The 22,857-nt window shown below is 37.4% G+C and overlaps 1 protein-coding gene across 1 annotated transcript in view; it reads left to right on the forward strand.

Annotated features, from left to right (window-relative positions):
• Nucleotides 1-22,857, forward strand: part of CRYBG3 (crystallin beta-gamma domain containing 3) — a 106,158-nt gene that overhangs the window by 56,702 nt on the left and 26,599 nt on the right. The window contains exons 8-16 of the mRNA XM_035015186.1: nucleotides 250-386; nucleotides 1,704-1,818; nucleotides 2,954-2,989; nucleotides 5,374-5,507; nucleotides 9,034-9,160; nucleotides 15,809-15,951; nucleotides 16,065-16,191; nucleotides 17,095-17,127; nucleotides 22,587-22,696. Coding sequence (XP_034871077.1) covers nucleotides 250-386; nucleotides 1,704-1,818; nucleotides 2,954-2,989; nucleotides 5,374-5,507; nucleotides 9,034-9,160; nucleotides 15,809-15,951; nucleotides 16,065-16,191; nucleotides 17,095-17,127; nucleotides 22,587-22,696 — 962 coding nt within the window. The remainder of the gene's footprint in view (nucleotides 1-249; nucleotides 387-1,703; nucleotides 1,819-2,953; nucleotides 2,990-5,373; nucleotides 5,508-9,033; nucleotides 9,161-15,808; nucleotides 15,952-16,064; nucleotides 16,192-17,094; nucleotides 17,128-22,586; nucleotides 22,697-22,857) is intronic.

Genomic DNA, 22,857 nt, shown 5'->3' on the forward strand with positions numbered 1-22,857 from the left:
AATAAGACTTTTAAAAACAAAGCAGAAAAAATTGAGCAATACTTTTTCAATCGATAGTATTTATAATTTTCATGTTATCAATGTAACTTCTTAGAAAAAAGTTCATTTTAAAAAACTGGTTAAGTGAAATAATATTTCCTTCATGTTGTTTTTGTGAAGAAATTCAACTGAACAATGAGAATTTGGTATTGAGAATATTGAATTGTGTGTGTCTCCAGATGATTTCAAAGCCAGTTTTTTTTTTTCCAGGATTGCAGCATTCCAGAGATAGAACTTTGCCCACAGTCTGACCCAGCGTGTTGTCCTATCCATATACAGCGAGCAGTCCCCAATTTGGAAGAGCTGAATATCCCCAAATCTGTGTCCTTCGCTGTGAAGTCAGGAGTGTATGTATCAGTTTCTCGTTATTACAGTGATTGATGGCCACCAAATTTAACTTTTTACTTCAAATTTCAGTGGGTGACATACTTAATTTTATTTATGCCCCTGGATACTCGAGATAGACCATTGCAGGGATTAAAACAGATTCTGTCTTCCTTTGGATCCAATTAAGTCTTTGATGTAGGACTCACAGGAGCAGATAGAGATCCTCAGACATAGTTCTTGAGAGATGCATTCATCATGTTTTCATCCACCAAATTTTGGGACTGAGAAATAAAAGCATGTCCCTGGCCTAAATATCTGGAGCTTGAACTATTTCAAGAGTGTCTTGGCGCCGGTAGTTACTGAGTGCCTCAACAGTGCTGGACACGTGTTGCTTTTTTTGTTTATTGTATTCCTGCGAGGTAGGTAGAGCGATTCATTTTATAAATGAGGAATTATATGGTTTGTTTCAGGCTACCAGCTTGTAAGCATGGGTCTGATAGCAAGCCTTTCTGATTGCAAAGGTATCTTTTGGACTATGGGTGTGACTGAGCTGAGTCTTAATTTAGTTCCAAATTAGCTTGAATCACAAATCTGTGATGCCTTTGCAACATGGATTCCTTTTCTGTCTTTCACTCTTTTTTTATCTGCTCTGATGATCGTTGGCATAGATATTTGGGGGGGTCACTGTAGGACATCTTTCTTCGTCTCTCCCAACCACAGATTACAACTGTGGGCAGACCCAGTAATTGATCCTGTCCATGAGCTATGTCTGTAATTACCAAGTTTAGTTACAAGGTAGGTGGGTCTTTTGGGAATCTCATTTCAGATACTGTTTCTGCAGCAGCCAATTGAACTGATTATTGATTCTAAAAATGTGGGTCAAACATGTAAAATGCCTTGATTGGGTGGAAAAATAAAAGATGTAAAATGCCTTGTGGAATCCCACCTCTGATTGCCCCCTTATAAAAGAAAAAAAAATATATATATATATACATATATATAGTGGAATTTTTTTTCCTTCCAGTTATATTGTGCTTGAATCAAAGGTGTCACACCTCCTAAATATTAGAAAATTCTAAGAAAAGTAATACATACCTCTTGGAGTACATATAATAGACTTACAGTGTTTGAATATGAGTACTGAGTAACGCATTAACTCTTGTTATATGCTGTCTAGTGAAGTCATTTCAAATGTGTTTTACTGGTTGTAATTCTGCTTTTTTTGTTTTGGTTTTTTGGGTTTTGTTTGTTTGATAGCCCTTTTTACTTTTAACTGTTACAAGACCAGACTAAAGTGTTCCTATTATATTTTAACAAACCATTCATTTCTTATTTAGTTGGCTTGCCTACCCGGATATTAATTTTAAGGGGCAAGCTACAGTTCTGGAGGAAGACCATGGGCTCTTTGAGATTTCTGCCACAGAAATGAAATCATTGCGTCCACTTCAAATGGTAAGCAAATTTAAAAACTGGCATTTTCCCATGAATCTAAAATAACCATGGTGGGATTGCTTATGCATCTCTATCCTGAGAAAAGACTATGTGTACTATTGGATCAGCAATCTATACATGATTTTTCTGTACCTCTATATCATAGAGAATATCTGTGTGAAAACATTTTAATGTTTTCTAAAACACAAATGCCTGAATTTACTTTGTGCTAAGTTTATTACAATGCATGCAGTTTCCTTAGAAGTACTGTTCTGTGAAAATTTTGAATACAGGTCTGAATTTTTTTTGATGCTTATTAGAAAACCACTTTTTTAATTATGATTTTCCATCACAGTAATGAATGATAAGCTCAGCATTAATAATAAATGGACAGTTCTGTGAGTGGTTGCTTTCTTAAAGATAAGTGCATACAGTATTTTTACTGCAAACATTTTTTATTTGAGGGCAAACTCTTCAAATAAATGTTAGCTATGTGGCAAACTGTTTTTGGTTGTTCTGTGTCTTTAAAAAATAAAAACCAGGAAAAACTAAGAAATTTTAAGAAATACCACAGTGTGGAGTAGCATTAAAAACAGGAAATTCTGGAATTAGGTTGTGTGGGGAAGGGGTTACCTTTTATGCTCTACAACCTTGAGGTCACAAAGATAGTTAAGTATGATAAAAAGTGTTATTGGAACTTGGAAGGGGACGCACTCTAATTTAGAAAGCCTGAGCAGTTGTCCGGAGGAAATGAAGGGTCAGTGGTTTGGAAATCTACCCTGCCAAATGAGGTGTTTTAAATCTAGCAACTCCACTTTGTTTCTTGGGACACTCTGCAGGGGGGGATTAAATCTTTACTCACTCATGTGTGCTTAAGGACTAAAAAGTTCAGTTTCCTTCCTTGTAATGGTTTTAATCTGGAAAGTGTATTTTAAAGATTTCTTGCCCCACCTATATCGATGAGCCGTCCGACTTGTTTTTGACTACTGTAGGGTTCTGTACTTCAATTTTAAAATTTACCACAACTTAAAGTTGGCTGGTATATAACCTTTAACTAATCTTTTTTTTTTTTTTTGTATAACCTACATATGTCACTTAGTTACTTTCAAATATTCCAAATGTTTCTGTATCTAATATTAAAATTTCTTATCTTAAGGGTGGACTGAAAGTGGAAATGCCTATGAACTTAAAGGTAAGTCTTAAAAATGGTCTTTTATAGCAGGCTAAAAAGCTTGAGTGTTAATCTTTAAGTATTTTGAACTATTAAAGTAAAAAATTAGCAGAATACATGCTAATAATATCTAGCTAGTGGATGTTGGAGAGAAGTGACTGCATGAAATGGCCACTGAGGACTCATGCTGTAAGGGCGAGTTGGGTCAGTGTGCAAGGATGGAAGTCTTGCTGACAACCCAGTCAAACATGATAAACACCTACTGCAGGATGGAAAGGTGATAGGTTTGATTTTTGATTTTTGGGGGAGGGGGCGGTTGAGGTGGCACCTTGACATTCTAGTGGAGGTATCAGACGTTTGGGAATAATGCTCACAAAGGAGATGAAGGATGATCAGAAGAAGGGGTAGGTAGCTCCTGTCAGAGAGATGGCAATTTGTAAGTATAAGTATCTGAAGGGAACAGTAGAGGGAGTGAAAACTGGAGCAGTAGTGGCACCAGGATTAAGCACATTTTGGGAAAGAAAAGGAAATGGAATTATAAAATGTGTGTGAAAAGAGATGGGAAGAAAACCAGTGCAGTGATTAAAGATGCAAACAGACCTCTGCTTGACGAGGTTACAGCACTTCCAGAGACAGGCATGGGAAGGATTCATCCGTCCTTCTCCTGTCCTGCAAAACAAGACACAACTCCTCCAACCCTCCCATTTCTGGGGGCTTCCTCATTAATCGAATTGACCACAATGCTCTTAGTCACATAGGTGGAATCTTTTAAAACTTGGTATCTGAGTGTATGTAATACATCTTGGCTCCTTGTTGGAGTTGTATATACCCAAGTTTAAACAAAGACTTACTGCCTGTATTCTACTCGTAGAGATACTGTTTTGGTCTGGGGTATGGTCAGAAGTCTTCAAAGCTCCCCATGTGATTCTGATAACACGCAGCCAAGGTTTTCGAACCAGTGACCTGAAAGATGCAGAATTAGCTCTGACACTTTCTGAGTGACTCCTGTCTCAGTCTCTTCAGGTGTGACAGGCTCGGTTTTCCTTGGACATTTGCAGTTTGACAGGTTGTAGCGGTATATGAATGAGATAGCTATCATAGATGGTCAGATCAAGTTTCTAGACGTTAGTGATGGCTTACTCGTCAAAGAATTACTGCTTCTTAGTCTGATTAGGTTCAGCATATGTAGAAAGTATTAAATAAAACTTCAAATACAGCACCCTGTGAAAATTTAGTATGTGGAAAACAGGAGCAGTACTATGTATTTTTTTCAGTTGTATAATGTTACCAATTTTTGGAGACAGGGAGGCTATAGCTTGTTCAGTGTGTTTAAGCATGGGGCCCTTGTTCGCCCGTGTATGCCATGTATGCCATCAGCCACAAATAGGAGCGGGGGATGGAGTATGGATAGATGAGTGCCGTTACCACCATTGCCACTTCTAAATACTAAGGGCCGGCAGGTCATACTTGGGAAGTAAAGAGCACCAAAAGGGTGGGAGAGGCATACTTGTGCCAATCCAAATTTGAAGTAAATGAAATGCTAGGAATGGATTTCCCACTATACTTACCCCCCACCCATATGAATCCAGTATCCAAAAAAAAACACCATAATTTTTTCAATCACTTCTTCTTCTTAGAAGGTTTTGAATTCAGATTTGGGAATTTGCGTATCTATTTCTTATCAGTGAATAGCAACTGCCCTAGAAGCAGTTAGTGTTATAAGAAGCAGCTGTGTTTTCTCAATCCAGTAGATAATTTATTATTGTGCCCTAGAACCTCTATAGAGAGTTTTTATTTCTAAGAGGGGAAATTCAGGTAATTATAAGGCAGGTCTGTATTAAATTCCAAACAGAGAGCTAAACTTAGCTAATTTAAGAATCCTTTATAAGACAGTTTTTGTCCTGTGAGATGGCCCTAGAATTTGGGTAACCAGAACAATGTATTCATATTTGACTATATTATTAGAGAAATATGCTATTAAGATAGTTTATCTTTATGATAATAACTCACATATTCCTTGTGACTATCAGACAGCATGCTATATTGTAAATAAAAAGGACAGGGCGCCTGGGTGGCTCAGTCGGTTAAGCGACTGCCTTCGGCTCAGGTCATGATCCCGGGGTCCTGGGATCGAGTCCCTCATCGGGCTCCCTGCTCTGCGGGGAGCCTGCTTCTCCCTCTCCCACTCCCCCTGCTCGTGTTCCCTCTCTTGCTGTGTCTCTCTCTGTCAAATAAATAAATAAAAAATCTTTAAATAAATAAATAAATAAATAAATAAATAAATAAAATAAAAAGGACAGTGGTCCCTGGCCCCTATTCATGTCTTTAGTCTCACTTAAGTAAATGAGTTTTGTGTCTATGCCAAAAAACGAGCATGTTAAGTAATTTTCTTTCATATCTTTCAGGTTATTATTTATGAAAAACCTCACTTCCATGGACATGCCAAAGAGTTTAGTGAACACATAGATTCTGTCCCTAAGTTTTTAAAAAATAATGGGGATTTTCATGGAATTGGATCAATCCGTGTCATCGGTGGAGTGTGAGTATTTACAATATTTGATTTAATAGTCTATTTTTTGAAGATGACAAAAAATGTGCCAAGCCAAGCAAAAACAATGTGTCTTAATCTAAAAATATTACATCCCTTCTGGAAGATACTGTAAAATAAAAAATATTAGTCACTAATCGCTTTTCTGTGAACTCTTGTATTAGAGATTTTGAGGTAGGTTAAACGTAGAAAATGGTTTCTCAAACTTAAAACACTAAGTATTCTAAACACAATATAGAAGATAAAAATTACAAAATAAAATTATTTATTCATTTATTTATTTTTACAAATTTTGAACATGAATGAGAGCCCCACTTTTTATTCTCTATCCTGTGGATCTTAGTTGACCTTCTGTGCTGAGGATCTTGGCAGTGAGTCCTTCATTAAAGAAGTAGCCTGGGTTGTGTGTTTCCCAAGTCAGGGATTTTTAACACTGGTTACCTTCTGGCCCTGTACTGTTTTTGAGGAGCCCCCCAACTACCTCTCAGTATAAACCCGATTGTAACCAATCATTGCTACCATCTTGGTCTCAGTCAGCAGTTTCTGGGGCAGGTACCCCAGAAAATCTGTGACTGCATTGGGATGTGCCTTGGTATTTGTATCCTGGCAGATAAAAATCAGAAGAAGCTTTCTTCATAGCTTATTTGCCATTGTCAACCCAGTGCTAGAATTCCTCTAGAAACATTGTTGGTCTCTTTGTTGATATGATAGTTTATTTGGGATATTGGTTCATTTTAACTTAAGTATCGGTGTCTCATTACTTGCAGTAACATCGTAAATCTTGTTCATGCTATTCTAGCAAAAGATGCAGCTAAAATATTTTATTCATAGGCATTAAATGACTGGCCTAAGATCACTCAAGAATCTACATTTAGAGATAAAGACTTTGCAGTTTCTGGCAATAAATCATAAGTGATGGCTATACTAGCCAAAATAGAAATAAAAGAGACTATGCCATGTATTAGATATGTAGGACATATCCAAAATTGGTCTGACATATTGGTAATCATTTAATTCTTTATCTTTCAATTTAAAAAAATTATTAGGCCCTTGAAGAACAAATGTGTTTTGGATAAATTTTTATTGTGTCATATTTATTTGCAATCTTCTCTAATCTGTGAACACATACCCTTCTTGTTAACCCTGCTAAATATTTTTTCCTTTTCTTCCTTTTGGGATCTGAATGTTTTTCCCATTAACTAGATTGTGATTTGCATTGTTTTCTGAGTTTTTTTGTAATTATTTTGTAAAAATTTTAAGAAAATATTATCGCTTGTAATACAACATACACACTTTATTATATGACAACTGTAGGAGAAAAGTATCATATCCCCATTTTTTTTTTTTTAAAGATTTTACTTATTCATTTGAGAGAGAGAATGGGAGAAAGAGCACGAGAAGGGGGAGGGTCAGAGGGAGAAGCAGACTCCCTGCTGAGCAGGGAGCCCGATGTGGGACTCGATCCCGGGACTCCAGGATCATGACCTGAGCCGAAGGCAGTCGCTTAACCAACTGAGCCACCCAGGCGCCCTCATATCCCCATTTAAAAGTGAACAGTTGAGGGGCACCTGGGTGGCTCAGTCAGTTAAACATCTGACTCTTGATTTCAGCTCAGGTCATGATCAGGGTCATAGGATCAAGTACTGCGTCGGGATCCCTGCTCAGCCCAGAGTCTGCTTGTCCCTCTCCCTCTGCTCCCCGTCCCCTGGCTCGCATATGCATGGGCACACTTTCTCTCTCTCAAATAAGTAAAATATAAAAAAAAATAAGTGAACAGTTAACTTCATTTTTTTACTACTTCTACCATTTTTTACTTTTGTTAACTGTTTATCTACAGGTAGTAGGAACTCATCTCTGTCCCATCTTGAGAAATCTAGGGAAAGTGAGGTTGACGTTTCCTCATTTTTCTCAGATAACATCTGTTTTTAAATATCCCAGATGTATATATATAAATTGGTTCTTAGACAAAACTTAATCTATTAAAAAGAGCTGAGCAGATTTTTGAACTATTGTCATGTAATAATTTATTAATCTGTCTTTAATATTAAGGTCTTCTATATATTTTATTCTTTTTCCCATTCAGGCTTTTTAAAGGCATGTTCTGAGTAGCCACATCTATATAAATGAAAGCCACATTTAGAATTTGGAAGTTTTCTTGTCCAATTCATCTTCACATAATAGTTTAAGAATAAAATAATGTTAGTCTTTTTACATATTACAAATCCACTAAGATGTATAAAGTGTTTATTCCAACTCATGTGGACCCCCTCTTCCCGTGTCATATACACACCTACGTGGTAAAGGCAAGGAGGGATTCATGATTGCTGAGTGGCTACTGTTAATTTTGTACCCTGTGGAAACAAGTTTTGGAGTAGTTTTTTTTATTTTCTCAAAACAATAGTAGTCAGCCCTACCCAGCTTCATTTGTCAAGCCCCAGAATTCAGAAGTCCCCAGCCCAGGAGCTCAAAATAGTCATCCTAGAACCTCCCCCATTGGAGGGGGTCCCATTCTAACAACACAGTGCCTCAAAAGGCAGATTGAAGCGGATCAGCATGTGTTATGAACCTTCTGTGCCTACATTACATTCATTAGCTACTGTGAATCATTCCATTAAAAATAAGTTTCATAGAGAAGCTTAATGACTAATGGTGTTTATCAGTGTGTTGTACTGATAGTTTTCGATTAGAAGTCAAGAAACCTGTGTCCCAAGGGGCTCCTGGATGGCTCAGTTAAGTGTCCAACTCTTGATCTCAGCTCAGGTCTTGATCTCATGGTCACTTGAGTTCAAGCCCTGAATTGGGCTCCATGCTGGGTGTGGACCCTACTTTAAAAAGAAAAAAAAAAAGAACACCTGTGTCCCTGGAAAGTACTCTGCCACAGTGCTTCCTTTTGCCATTATCACCACTGAGGAAATGGTGGGAGCAACACTGCCCACTTGTAAACAATTACAGAAGTATTCTTATGTGTAGGCCACCAGGGCTAACGCCAGCCCATTTGCATTTCTCTTTGCTAAACCCACCAGTAATATGTCTTAGATCTGAAACCCAGTGAGAGGTTCCTTTGATTTAAAACCTAAATAAATGCTAAATATAGTAATCAGATTCTGTGATTCCAGAAGGGCTTTGTCAGTAAAATAAGAATAATTATCTTTGAATCTCAAAATGGGTTTATAACTTTTCTTATTGGCTATTTGTGCTTTCCATTAGTTTTTACTTGGCAGACTGTCCTTTGACCACGTTGAGATGTGGTATCAGGTCATACCACAACTATTTAGTGAGCATTGCTCTATCGCAATCCTGTAACAGTTAACCTTTTGTTGGGAAGAGCCTCCAAATTATAAAAACTATTGATCCATGAAGCATAAAACATCTGTCTGTCTTTATAAATGGTAACAAAACAAATGTGTTGCTTTTTTAAAATATGGTGGTATACAACTAGGTGCTTTATCATGATTTTCTCTTTTTTTTTTAAATTAATCTTATTAATGGCTCAATTGGATGTCCTTTGTATTTCTAGGTGGGTTGCCTATGAAAAAGAACATTTTAAAGGCCAGCAATTCTTGCTTGAAGAAGGAGATTTTGAAGACAGTAATGCCTGTGGGGCATTAAGTGGCCCCATCTTGTCTTTCCGGTTCTTACAAGCTGTGAGTTAGCATCGTTATTCTTAATTTTCAATTGGTTTTCTACGCATGAAAATCAGACATGAGTTGTGATAGAACATGAGGTTATAAAATGTTTGGAATACCTGAAAGCATTATGCTGAACTGCTTATGTGGTTTTTCTGCTTTTCTTAATGGCTAAGATGATTACAGAATACTTGGGTTAACTTTTCATCCGTCAGTTCCATAAGTATTTGTTGATCGCCTGCTTCGTGAGCTGGATTGTATCAGATGTTGGTGATACAGTGACCAGAGTCTCCGTCCCAGCTTTTCAGAGCTGGCGGCCTGTAGGGAAAATAGTACTTTTATAAATGCTTGATAATGTTTGACTATGATTGGATTAGGCACAAAGTACTCACCAGAGAAAGGTCAATTGCTCCCACTTGGAAAAGAGAGGAAAAGATAACAGTTGAACAAAATTTCAGGTTCAAGAGTTGGCCAAATGGAGAGGTTCCAGGACGGACTGAAGGGGAAAGGTGTAGGTGCTGTTTTATCAAGAGATTAACATATGAAAAGGCAAGGATGTGAATCAGTGGTTCTCAGCTGGAGGTGACTTTACCTCACTGCATTTAGCAGTGTCAGGAGACATTTTGGATTGTTGTGACTTGGGCGGAAGGGGGAGGGGAGTTGTGATACTGACATCTAGTGGGTAGAGGCCAGGGAAACTGCCAAACCTCCACAACTCACAGGACAGCCTTCTCACAAGATGTCATTAGGTCCAGGGGTGCCTGGATAGTGCAGTTGGTTAAGCGTCCAACTCTTGGTTTCTTTCGGCTCAGGTCGTGATCTCAGGGTCATGAGATCAAGCCCCACATCGGGCTCTGCACTGAGCACAGCAGAGTCGGCTTGAGCGTCTCTCTCCTTCTCCCTCTGCTTCTCCTGCTTGTGCGCGCACATGCTCTCTCTCTAAAAATAAATAAATCTTAAAAAATAATGTAATCAGGTCCAAAATTTTAATAGTACAGAGATTGAGAAACCCTCACATAAGTGAAATTGGTGTGTTTGGGAAATGCAGTTAAGTCAGGATATTAAGCAGAACTTTGGGAAAATGAAACCAAGAGCCAGATAATGAAGGGCCTTTTATGCATATAGAGGAGTTCAGATTTTTTTTCTTGATTTGACCTTGAGCCTGTGATGGATTTTAGGCCTAGTGAGCAAGATTAGATTAGAAGCTTTGGAAGATCTTTTTGGTGACTCTTGAGAAATGGCTCCGGGTGGAGGAGGTAAGTCTGGACATTACAGGACTCCAGGTGGAGGTTGATGAGGTCATTGAGAAGAGGAGATAAATGTTAAGAGAGTTCTGCAGGATATCACTGCTTATCAAATGTTGCTCATTTTCCTGACCAGCTCTAGAGAATTTTTAATGTGTTCAGAGGGACATACTTTCTTAGGATTCAGGATTTACCACTGTAGTCTCTTTCCAGAGTAATCTGTATCCATATAAACTCTATAAACTATCTGGAATGTGTTTCCAAAGCCCTCTTCAAAGGAATTGATAAGTGAAGAGTGATTAGGGGGCCCATCCAGAGTTAGAGTGAGCACAGGTTGGTTGTGTGCTCTGGCCCTTCAGGTTTTTGTCTGTTGGGGCCCTTCACCTGGTCAGGCAGGAAGGGCCAGAATGGGAGAAGCAGCACAGGGAACAAGGGAGCATTTTTTTTTTTTTTTTTTGTGAATGATCTTTGTTAGTAAGAAAGTGAGTTGGAAACCAATTCTACCTAAAAGACATAACTTTTAAGGTATTTAGTCCACAGTCCTATTATACAAGGACCACGGGTTTTTTCTCTACCTAGCCATTCCTTACTTGACCACTAAAGGCAAGCAAGACAAAACAAGATAAACCCTCATCTTTTATTTTAGGTCTTCATGACTACATGCATTCAGGGAACTATGGGTCACTCAACAGGTAGAGTTGACATAAGACATCTTTTGCCCGTATAGATTCCCCTAGTATCCCTAACCTGGGAAGAAATGAAGCATTACATGTAAGATCTAAGTTGAAATAATATAAAATAAACAAGAGGATAGATAGAAAAACTGCATAATACAATGCAATTTTCTAATGTCCTGGCTTCATTATGCAGAACACTCTGGATCTACTAAGGTCAAATTCTGGACATGTTCCTTAGGGATAATGTAATCTGTGTCACAGAGTACTTGGAGAAGACAATGGGAAATACGTTTCTAATTCCAAATGAGTCAGGCAGATATATAATGACTTTGAGTTAACTTTTTTTTTTTTTTAAAAGGAGAGGTCCAGGAAAATATAGGAGTATTTAGACTCCAGGGATTAAAAAAGGAATTTTTATTTCTTGGCTTCCTCGATAAAACTTTCTTGGTATGCTTATTTTTTCTCTGTTTTATACTAGCTTAACTTTTGGATCTGCTTTTATTAAGATTTTCAGTCTTGGGACCTCTTTTCAGATCTTTGGAACCACGTGGTATGCGATGGGAGATCATTATTTCTTCTAAATTAATGGGTATACCAGATCTCCATTGGTGTCTCATATTACTTTGTCCACCAGAGGGTTATAGCACAAGAGCTCCAGGGCAGATCAGATCTGCTGCAGGGTTTTATGGAATTTAAAAACACCCAAATTACTAATCCTTAAAAAGACGTATCTTTGGTCCTGAAGCATCTGCTCATTGGTTTTTTCTGACATTGGGGAGTTCTGTACCAGAGACTATTCTAAGCTATCTAGATTTTCCCTTGGATATAAGTGCTTTAAAAATAGAAAGCAGAGTACAGATTTGAGATCGTTCCATCATTATTCATTCTTAAGCAACAGAGCTCCACTTAAATCTGTGTGACTTTCAAAATTACTTAATTGTGCCTGATAAAGCAGGGATGCTAGTAACCTGGAAACCTCATTGTGCTTACCGTGGACATGACTCTAAGTGCCTGTTGCAGTCATCTCCTGAACAAGGCACTTAGAAGTTTTGGTTTTGGGTTTTGTAGTTTTTTACATGTTTTATATCACATTTCATACATGTGATCCCTAGAGATTTAGCCCGGGTGACTAGATTTGGCTTAGAGTTAGAGCCCTGCCCAGCAGGGACACCATATTGATGGTAACTAGTCAACTAGATCAGACACTGTGTATTTGGTAGGTTTGAGTGAAAAATGCAGAGGGAGTGAAAACCAGGAGAATGGCTTAGAAAGGTACTTAGAAAAAGATAGAGGGCAAAAGCTATAAGGCAAGGAAAGCCATGAATAAACAAAAGCAGATGTAAAGAAGAGAATGATGCCACTTAAGAGGCTCCCCTCACCCTCGGCCAGGTCTCTGGGAATAGCAGGCAAGTAGAAAGGATACAAACTCAAGTCACGTGAGTAAATGTGTTTGTGAAATTGTCTGCTGCCAGCTCTTGTACTTGGCACTGGGTCCTGTGATAGCGGATCCCGCCTTCTCTGCTCACCTCTAGCCTGCACTGTTGCCAAGCAGCCCCCAGCCTGCTTCCCAGCTCACTCTCCCACAACCCACACGGTAGGACTTGTGCAAATCATTGCTCAAGTAAAGTACATCACATCATAACACAAGTTATTTCTTAATGAAAGGGCACAGACACAGCACACCTGCACATGTCCGTATTTATCTCTCTCTGTCTTTGTCCCATTTTACTCCAACACATCGTAATGACCCTTGGCATTTCAGCTTGTCCTCGCTCCCCTATTCCTGCCGCCCTCACGGGGAGTAGAGAACAGTTGTAGGGGCCGAAGAAGTAAAAACAAATGGAGCATTTCAGAGTCACCAGAGTAGGGGAGGGGAGAGGTCCATATAATTTTGTGAGAACTGCTGAAGACTCTCCCATTGCAGTTGGGCCTGATTGGATAGTGGCTGTTGACAGCGGTTCCTGCCCAGGACCCAGACAGGGCCCCCTTCAGCTCATCATCATATTGTATCCTCGCAACCACCTTGAGCTAGTTATGTACTTTCATGTGACAAGAAACAGGCATGTTCAGGTTCTTCAGGTGATGGAAGTTTATGTTGTCAGGACAACCAGGTTTGCTGGTGTGGCACCCAGGCTGTAAACGTATTTCATTAGGAAGGCTTGCCCTGGGGACTTTAAGGCAAATCACTTATGGGCTATTAAAGCCTTGATTGAAATGATTTATATATTTATATATACATATATTTATATCTGCAAAATAGGTCTGTGTCAAAATAGATATAGATATGTGTGTGCATACATATGTATATGTGTGCATGTGTATGCATATATATTATGTGTATATATGTAAAATCAGGCTTTAAGGGAGCTCAATAATGATAAAAACTAGAAGTGTTTTGAGAATAAAGTGTTATGTTAGTAGAAGGATGGATGGTGACAGTGAGGTAAAAAATTCACCCAGCCCTCATTTTTTTCTTTAAGAACCATGTGAAAGGTAATGAAGGTAACACATATCCTCAGGTTCCAAAGGTTTGCTGTCAAGGAGAAATTAAAAATATAATTATGGGTTATGAATTATAATAAAGATCTCAGGTAAAAATCCTTTTTCATCTTTTATCCTAAAGTCTCAAATGAAATTTGATCCAGTTATATGAACACTTTTTAAATCCTTCGAAGCTGACAAGTAAGTAGTAAATGAGAAAATTATTTTAAGTGTATTTTCCCTCTTCTTATGGAAGCTTTGGTTTTTGTTTTTGACACTGTTTTGCTTGTTCATATAAAATGAATGTTTATCCTAGAAATCTCCTTTTCTTAGATTAAATTTATTTTATATATATATACATATATATATTTAAGATTTTATTAATTTGAGAGAGAGAGCACAAGCAGGGAGAGTGGCAGAGGGAGGGGGAGAAGCAGGCTCTCCACTGAGCGGGGAGCCTGATGTGGGCAGACGCTTAACCAACTGAGCCACCCAGGTGCCCCAAATTTATGATATTTTTAAAGGGGAGAGAAAATTGATATTGTTGAGACTTACAGAAGTTGATAACATTTTCCATAAGTCTAAAACTTACTTACAAACAACAAAGTAGTAGGGACAGAGGAAGAGATTTTTTTTTTTTTTGATTTTTTTTTTTTTTTTAAGATTTTATTTGAGAGAGAGATACAGCACAAGTCAGGGAGGGCAGAGGGAGAGGGAGAAACAGGCTTCCCACTTAGCAGGAAGCCCAAAAAGGGGGCTCCATCCCTGGACTCTGAGATCACAACCTGAGCTGAAGTCAGATGCTTAACCAACTGAGCTACCCAGGCGCCCATGCTGCTTTTTTTAAAAAATAATGTATTCTGTGTTCTACAGTTAAAAAGTCTATTTTAAAGAGTTGAAAAAATGTAGGTTAAAATTGTCCAACTTCCCTGGATCCAAAGATAACCACTCTTGGGTTTTTTTCCTAGTAGTCTTCTTTTATGACATGTTGGGTTTTTTGGTTTTTGGTTTTTGGTGGTTTTTTTGCATGCCTATGACCTTACCAGGTTTATAAGTTTGAGTTTTTGCCCTGTTCTTTCATCTTATCTGACAGTGATTAAGAGCTTAGGGTAGATAAGTAGATAAATTTGGACTCAAATTCAATCTCTGCCCCTCAGTAGCTGTGTTAACCTCAGACAAATTACTCCCTTTCCTTAGCTGGAAAATAAGACTGATAGTAATATAATCTCATGTGGTAGTTCTTTTGGAAATAGGCACATGAAGCTCCTGGTCAGTAGTATCGAATGTACTGTTAGCTTCTTCTTAATTATATTCCATCAAGGGGTAGGTAAGATGCATAAAGGTTTATGTTTATACATCGTTTGGGCATTTACACTGTTTACAGCTTTTCAGTATTATAAAAAAATGCATCTTTGCATATAAATTGCCCATCATTTAGTTTTAGGAAATTTTTTCTAGTTCTTAAAAAAAGAATTTCAACAGTATCAGAGTTAATATCAGTCTTTTAAAATGTATTTCTAAATTATTTTCTAAAATAGCTATCCAGTTTATATTTCAACCCAGCAATGTTCTCAGACAAAACTGGATTTTTAGATTCTTCTTGTTTTAAAAAGTGAAATTGTATCTAATGGTTTTAATTTGAATTTCTTTATTTTTACTGGTGAAATCAGACATTTGCTTACTTGTTTGTAATGCTTATCTTTTTTGTGAATTGTGTCTTTTGCTGACTTATCAACTTGAGTCTTAAATTTTTTCTGGTATTTTTGTTTCAAGTATATTATCTAACTATAAAAATGTTAAAATTTTCCCCTCATTTTATTTTTTTAATCTTTTGTCAAGGAAGTTTCATTTTTTCTTTTACATTTAAGCTTATAAAATCCTCTTCCACAAAATGCCAATCACACATTGTATGTTAACTGTATTTCATGTTGTGGCGTTTACTCTTTAGGCACAAGTGAAACTTTTAGTTTCCTTTATAATTAGTGTAACATAAATAGCCTGTAAATCCCAGAAATTTACCAACTCTTGATTAATTTGCACTTATATATAAAAATGTTTCCTTGATTAAAGTAAATTCAGACTTTTTTTTTTCTTTAAACTATTGAAGAGTAGTCACTATTAAGATTGTTTCCAGTTCCATTTAAAATTTTCCCTGGAGTTATTTGTGTGAAATTATCCCAAGTATGTGAAAATTGTGCTAAGATATTGCAGTCTATAAAACAAAATCCATATGTTTTCCTTACCTTTCCTCTTCCTCTTTTTAGAATTTTATAGAATCTTCTATCACACTGTTTGAATCTGACCTAGAAAGTGGGAAGTTTATTGACATTACAAATCAGGATATTTCTGACTTGGAAGAAGTCGGCTTTGGCAGTGAAACAAGATCCATTCACGTTAAAAGTGGAGTGTAAGTTGCCTCCCATTCTGGGAACCTTGAGAGGTTCTTTGGTTTTAAAATTGTTGGTTGCTCGATTCTGTATCACCTCTGTTCTTTTTCCCTTTCCCGCCCGCCCCTACTAGATGGGTTGCCTACCAGCAGAAGTTCTTTTGTGGAGAACAGTACATTCTAGAGAAAGGGAAATACAAATGCTTTTTTGACTGGGGAGGATCAAATAATATAATCATGTCAATACGACCTATCCAGCTGGTGAGTTAAGAATGATGACCATAACCAATTCCAGAGCATATAATGGCATACACTTGACTATGTGAAACAGGCTTTTTCAAAGTGAAACTGCTGGATTATGTTATGTGAATATATAGAGAAAATGAAATAGCATGTGTATTTTCTTAGACTGTATAGGGAGCTAGTAGTAGGTGGTATGAGCGCATTAATGAGATGACTATGATTTGATCACTTCATTCATTTAACAGAATTTATTTCATGCTTCATATGTCAGGCACCACTGATCACTGGAGATACAAGATGAATAAGATTGCCCTGACGGGCCTCGGTCTCTTAGAGGACATTGATGTGTAGGTGATTGATTGTGGTAAGATTAGTGAGGAGGTGGAGTGTGTAGGCAGTGCTGGGGGAACCAGTGAAGGAGCACTCAGAGCCTGGGAGTTGGGCACATGACACTCTTGCATTAAGTGATATCTTAAGGGATAAAAGCACTTTTGCCAGATAATGAAGCGGGGCAGAAAAGGCAATCCTCAAAGAGGTAATAATCTCCTCCTGTGCAAAGTCAAGCAGTTATGAGAGAGTATGGCCAGTGTGGATAATAACAAACACCCCAAGAAGGGTGCCCATGATATAGTGTGGGAAAGGTAAGGGCAGGAAGCTCAGACTCTGTCTTTCTGATGGACTTTGAGGCACATATTTTTTTTTTTTCCCAGCTACATTACTCAAAATGAATTAGTAAGTATTAAATACTAAAATTATTATAAAATAATCCCGTAAGTTATTTGAGGGTCATAACCAATTCAAGAAATCTAGTAAATTAGACCTTTTTTTTTCCATTTTTCAAATGGTATTTTCAAAACTTTGAAAAAGACAACTAAGATTATATGATTACAGTTTTTTAAAATGTTTTAATATATGTTTCAGGAACCACTTGGAATAAATGAGCCTCCACATTTGGTATGTTTCAAAACTTTCTTAACTTACTATTTACCAAAAGCATTTATGCCCTTTGTCTCAATTCTTTCTCTTTCCATCAGATAAATTTCTTATATCTACGAAGCAGGGCAGTTTATATGGTACCTGGTACCTATGGGTAGAAGAGTGCCCACCTCCATTACGGGTTGTATTGGCCTGGACTCGTCACATTTCATTTTGTTTTCTCCCCAAAGAGCTTTAGCTCTGACCACTTTGGGGTCATTTTGAACCTCTGCCACTCCTTTCCTATTGCCCGTCCGTTCTTCAATGTCGCATTCTCTTTCAGCACAGCACATTCTACTGTCTTTGGAGGAGCAGACTTAACATAGAGAAATGGCTGTCTGGGCATGCTTATTATGTAAATGTATTTCTAATACCTAAATCAAATATTTCTTGAAAGCACTAGTAAAATTGCAGCCCTGCTTGTTTATTTCTAGTGTGTTAATGATTTGAAGGATTGGGCAATACTCTGGAGCCTAATGTTTATTATCCATTGAGGGCTACAAATTATGCTTATTTTATGCTTCTAAAAACTCTGTGACGTCAAAATTAATCCCAGTTATTGATGACAAAACAAAGATTTAGAATTTAAGTGTCATTTCACACAGCTAGAAGTAGCAAAATAGGCCTTTTTTTTAGCATATGACTCCACTCAACTAAACTGTTTTCAGGATTTTGCATCAGAGAAAGATATATAATATAATCAGTACAACCATAGGAGGAAGAGGATATGAGAGACATTGCTGCTTCTGTCTCATTTTAAATAACAAATTTGGAAAAATTTCTGTCAAAACCCAATTGAGTGATTAATTTTAAATATTTGACATTTGCTGGCTTTAGATAATGCTGAATCTTTTTCTCTGCATGTGTTTATTTTTCATGTTCATGTCAGTGTTTCTATATTTCAAGTCAGCTTAGTTGTAACCATGTTTCTGTTCATAGTGTTTTCAGGTTTTCTTATTTTCTGATTAGCTCAGGCCTATTGGCAACATTTCCTTTTTGAATATAATTAAATTGTTATATTTGGAGACACTTCCTGCGAGATCTTTATTTCAAATCTTTGAAAACTCCAACAGTGAACTTTTAAAGCACTTGTACGTGAATCAGCATAACATGAACAATTAAAGGGTTAAGCAGGGATAATTCCAAACTGCACATTTCCTGAGTTTTAAGTGCAGATAAAAGTCACATTCTTTTAAGTTCGGTTTTCTCCCTCCTACATTCCTGTTCTGTTTTTATGGACTTCCTTGTTTGGGGCGGATTGCTTGGAGGATTTTCTTTATAGTATTTCCAGTCCAACTTGAAGAGAGAGGAAGCAGCAGAAAACACACAGTGAAATCAGGCCCACTTCATATTTCTGGATCTGGCTCAGCCATTGCCTTGTGAAATAAGTGTTTCTGACAGGTGTATGATAGCCAGATAATTAATATGCAGACAAAGCCTCCTTCGTTTACCTAGTATCAAAGCTCTTACTATTTTCATTGAACCAAATTTTCGGAATGTTTTGCTTATTTTTACTAAGGTGGGGAAAGAGGATCTTGACTAGCTCTGGTTCCATTCAGTGATTAGAAAGTATTTTCTTCTTCACAAATAGCTGTCATAGTCAGTTGGGATAGTTAATCTTCCCTGAGGACTAAGGAGGAAATGACTTCTCAGAGTTCAAGTCAAAGGACGGCTTTGTTGTTGTTTTTTGTTTTTTGTTTTTTTTTATTTTTTAGTGCTGGTGATTTTAAAGGGAACCTCAAGCAACCTAAGAAGGGAAAAGCCAGAATATGTATGTGTATGGAGATAAATATACATCATGAGCGTTACTCTGATAAATACATCATTTCTGCTGTGTAACCATATTATAATGAGATACGTCTTATTTGAGACACAGAACACCTCCTTTGAGAAGATTCTTTTTTTTCTATGGCTGAAGACCAGTCACCGAGTCTAACTGCCAACTCAAAATATACAGCATCATTATATAGTTTCATATACAGCAGCTAGCATTTAATTTTGTTTTTATTATTTTCCCCAAAGAAAACAAAAAATTAACAGAATATGGATTATGTTCATAATGGTATCATCTCTTTATCTTAGCAGATCAGATCACTCACTAGATTAAATTTTATAAAAGTGAGTTTAGTTTTCAGGGAGGTTGTAGTCAGGCACGGTGCTCTAGAAATTCTAACCAGTTACGCCCTTTGGTACAACTAAGGACCATTTTTTTTCTTCCTAGAATATTTTTCAAATCTGTTTGCAAATATTATTAGAAGTTTTGATTTCCTGGAATATTGAGCCTCTCTTTCGTTTTATACATGATTCTAGCTGAGAAAAAATCAACTGGATATTTTCTTATATTGGATAATTTGGCTACATTGAAAAAGTGGTCACAGGATATTTAACAGTTACCATGTATGGGGGACAGGAAAGTGACAGTTTTAGGCAAATGTCAATAAGATTGAAGAGTACTAGAGGAAAACACCTCTTCGTGGTGCTGCAACCAGATCATTTTTATAGAATCCAAAGACCAGAAATAGGAAGAGCTACTTTCCTGAGTAAAGAAAGCCTTCTATGAGTAACCAGGGAAGTAAAATTACTGTGTAGTAAGTATTTGATGTTAGGAGTACATAACACTACAATCCTGAGACACTGTGATGTAATAGAAGAATAGAAACTGATAGAAACAAGACTTTTCCTTATTTAACAATGAGGGAGGTCCAAGGGCTGCAGGAAGTCTTGTTTAGGTACGATAGAAAGTTTCTCATAGAAATTAGTGTTGGAATAAAGTTACATTGAGAAAATTATTCTGATATTGTGAAATAAATTGAGTACAACTTATGTGTTTGGTCAGTAATTAAAATTTTGAGTTCTCCGTTTGTCCAATAAAAGACCTATTATATTTATTCATATATATCATAAATGAAAAGTACATAATAAAAAGCATTTCTGTAAAAAGTTCATCATAAAATGGTGATAGTTTCTGTCTAAAACAGTAGTTCAAAGAAGTAAGATAATATATGTGAAAAGGTAGTTGGCACTGCAAAACAGTGGTAGTGTGTGTGTGTGTGTGTGTGTGTGTATCCGTACAATTCCATTTGCGAGGCTGGTGGAGATTTAAAAGGAAACCAGAATGTGCCTTATCCACCTACCTTTTCCCAGGTCTTAATTTTACCAAGGCACTGTTATTTAATTTCACTAAGAGTAGAAACCATAATTTAATTATTATAATTAATAAACACAGAATTGGTTTCTATATGGACCACTCTCAGAACATTATTATGAGAATTCTCAGACATTTGTAGGGTAATCAAAATGAGGCATTACTTTTCTGGGATTGATCAAATTTTGGGTGAACCCTATGGCACTCTGTCTCATTTGGGGAGTAAAAATTTAAAAAGCTCAGGTCAGCATTAAGCCTGATTTTTCAGTTTGGGCAAAGAATTAACCCATCAAATCCAAGAAGTATTTTATGGCAAATGTGTGTGTGTTTGTGTGTCTGTGTGTATTTTAATTAATGCTCCTGGGTCTGAAGGCAGACTAAACACTAGAGTTGGTTACTATATATACCATCTGAAAATGCTTAACTTGCATTGTCAGTTGTCTGGATTTCATGGCTTCATGGTGAAATAGTGAAGTATAAACCTTAAGCTCAGCAACATAAAAACAAACTGGGTAGATGCAGAGTGAACAAGACAGCTGTGACCTCTGTTCTCATGAGGCTTTTCCAACTCTTAATTGTGAATTAAGATATTTGCAGGTAGAAGAAATTACGTTTTTTGGAAGTAAAATTGTGATTTACTTCTCGATCTCCTGTTTAAAAGCCTTTAAGTTAAAACACGTAGTTTGGAAAATGACTAACCAAAATATATGTTCTTATCAAGGAAATGAGGGGCAGTTTCCCTGGACACATAGAATTGTTCTTCTACAAGGAATTGTTTTAGAAGTCTGCCTCATTTTGGACTTCCTTTTTGTTGCTACCCTCTGTATCCACCAGAAGGATCATGGTAGAAACTTGCTGGGTCATACCTCCTTAAGGCAAGGAGTCCCTTGGTGTTGGAATGCTTCAAATGCAGGCTGGTTTCACAATAGCAGGTCAGGCTGTGCCAAGCCATGGTTGGTCCAGGGGAGTTGGTTCTCCCACTTCCCTGATTTTCGCCGGTCTTTGATGTCAGAGCAGAAGGAGATAGTCCACAAGCAGTTCCTCAGAACTCGGAGGCTATCAGCCTCTAAGAGGACTCTTGGGAAGATGAAGGAGGCAAACATCAGCAGTTCAAAGCAGCTTTGTTCTTGATACAGCGCGAGCGAGAGACAGGACAGTGCTGCCCAGCACTCAGTATGATGCCTTCTTAGCTACAATGCGGGCCTGTCAGTGCACGGTGAACCGGGGGCCATGTTATTTCAAGGCTCCAGTGTGTTTTGAAATATTTATAGGGCTCATTAATTCTTTCTTCCCTATTACATAGATCCAAGGCCACTAGAGTTGCAGATTATTGTGTATCGGGTCTGAAGGGAATCACAGTTGAGATTTCATGGATTTTTCAACAAAAAGGACTAAAGTAGAAATGTGGTTGTATATAACTGTAAGCTTTATATTTAGGATATTCTTAACAGTAAAAGGGAGCCCGTTGGCTGACATGCACGACATGGATGTCTTTCTTTCTTCACCATAAATCTGCTACTCTCGTCGTTACCTTCTCTGCCATCTGTTCATGAGCTTCCTCAGGCCCACTTACCTGTGTGTGCTCAGGTTCCCTCCTGCAACCTTTTATTAACTGGGTCAGGGAGACCTGGGAAGAGAAAAGGCTTACCAACCACCCCTCGTACTAACTGAAACTGCCTTCATATTTAGCACTGAATTGCTTCTTTATCTTAAACATGTAGTCTCAGCCCAAGGGGTAATTGTTTGATACAATGGGCAGGGACCACATGTTAGTGGAGGAGGGATTCTGATTTAATCTTATATGTAGAATTGTTTTCTGGCCTCTGTGCCCAGAATCTGGTGCAAAAGATGGATGAAAATGGTAAATAAATGGTGACATTTCCAGAAATGGGTAAGGAAACAAAAATGGGAGTTTAAAGAGAATATCATCCTTAACAAGGATCCATTGGTAATAGATTAAACACTCATATTTTGCTGAATTTTAATTTTTTAAAAGATTTATTTATTTTAGAGAGAGTATGAGCAGGAGGAGTGGCAGAGGGAGAGGGAGAGAAATCCTCAAGTAGAATTCTCAAGCTGAGCGTGGAGCCTGATGTGGGGCTTGATCCCATGACCCTGAAATCATGACCTAAGCCGAAATCAAGAGTTAGACGCTTAACCGACTAAACCACCCGGGTGCCCCAATTTTGCTGAATTTTTTTTATAAATACAAGAAATGAAAGGTTTTCATTTACTTTTGTGATAATGTCAAACAGTTGTTTTCTGTTAAATTGTTGTATTATTGTTCTCATAGCTCAAAGCATTCAGTAAACCAGGGTTCCAAGGTGAATGTGTAGATTTTACAGAAGAAATTTCTGATTTGACTTCATTCATGCCATGTTCTTTTAAAGTTCTTCGGGGTTGGTAAGTATGCTTGTTGAGTGTTTTCTACTAATGTTTAATAACTAAATTTCCTTTAAATTTGCAGAGGTTTGACTTGTTTTATTTTTTTTGATTCACAGTGAATTAAAAAAAAAGTCTTTTAGTCATTGGTCAAGTGCTAATTAGTCTACAGTAATTTTGCC

The sequence above is a fragment of the Mirounga leonina genome, unplaced genomic scaffold, assembly GCF_011800145.1.
Source record: "Mirounga leonina isolate KUSES-001 unplaced genomic scaffold, KU_Mleo_1.0 Mir_169, whole genome shotgun sequence".
Lineage (NCBI taxonomy): Eukaryota > Metazoa > Chordata > Mammalia > Carnivora > Phocidae > Mirounga > Mirounga leonina.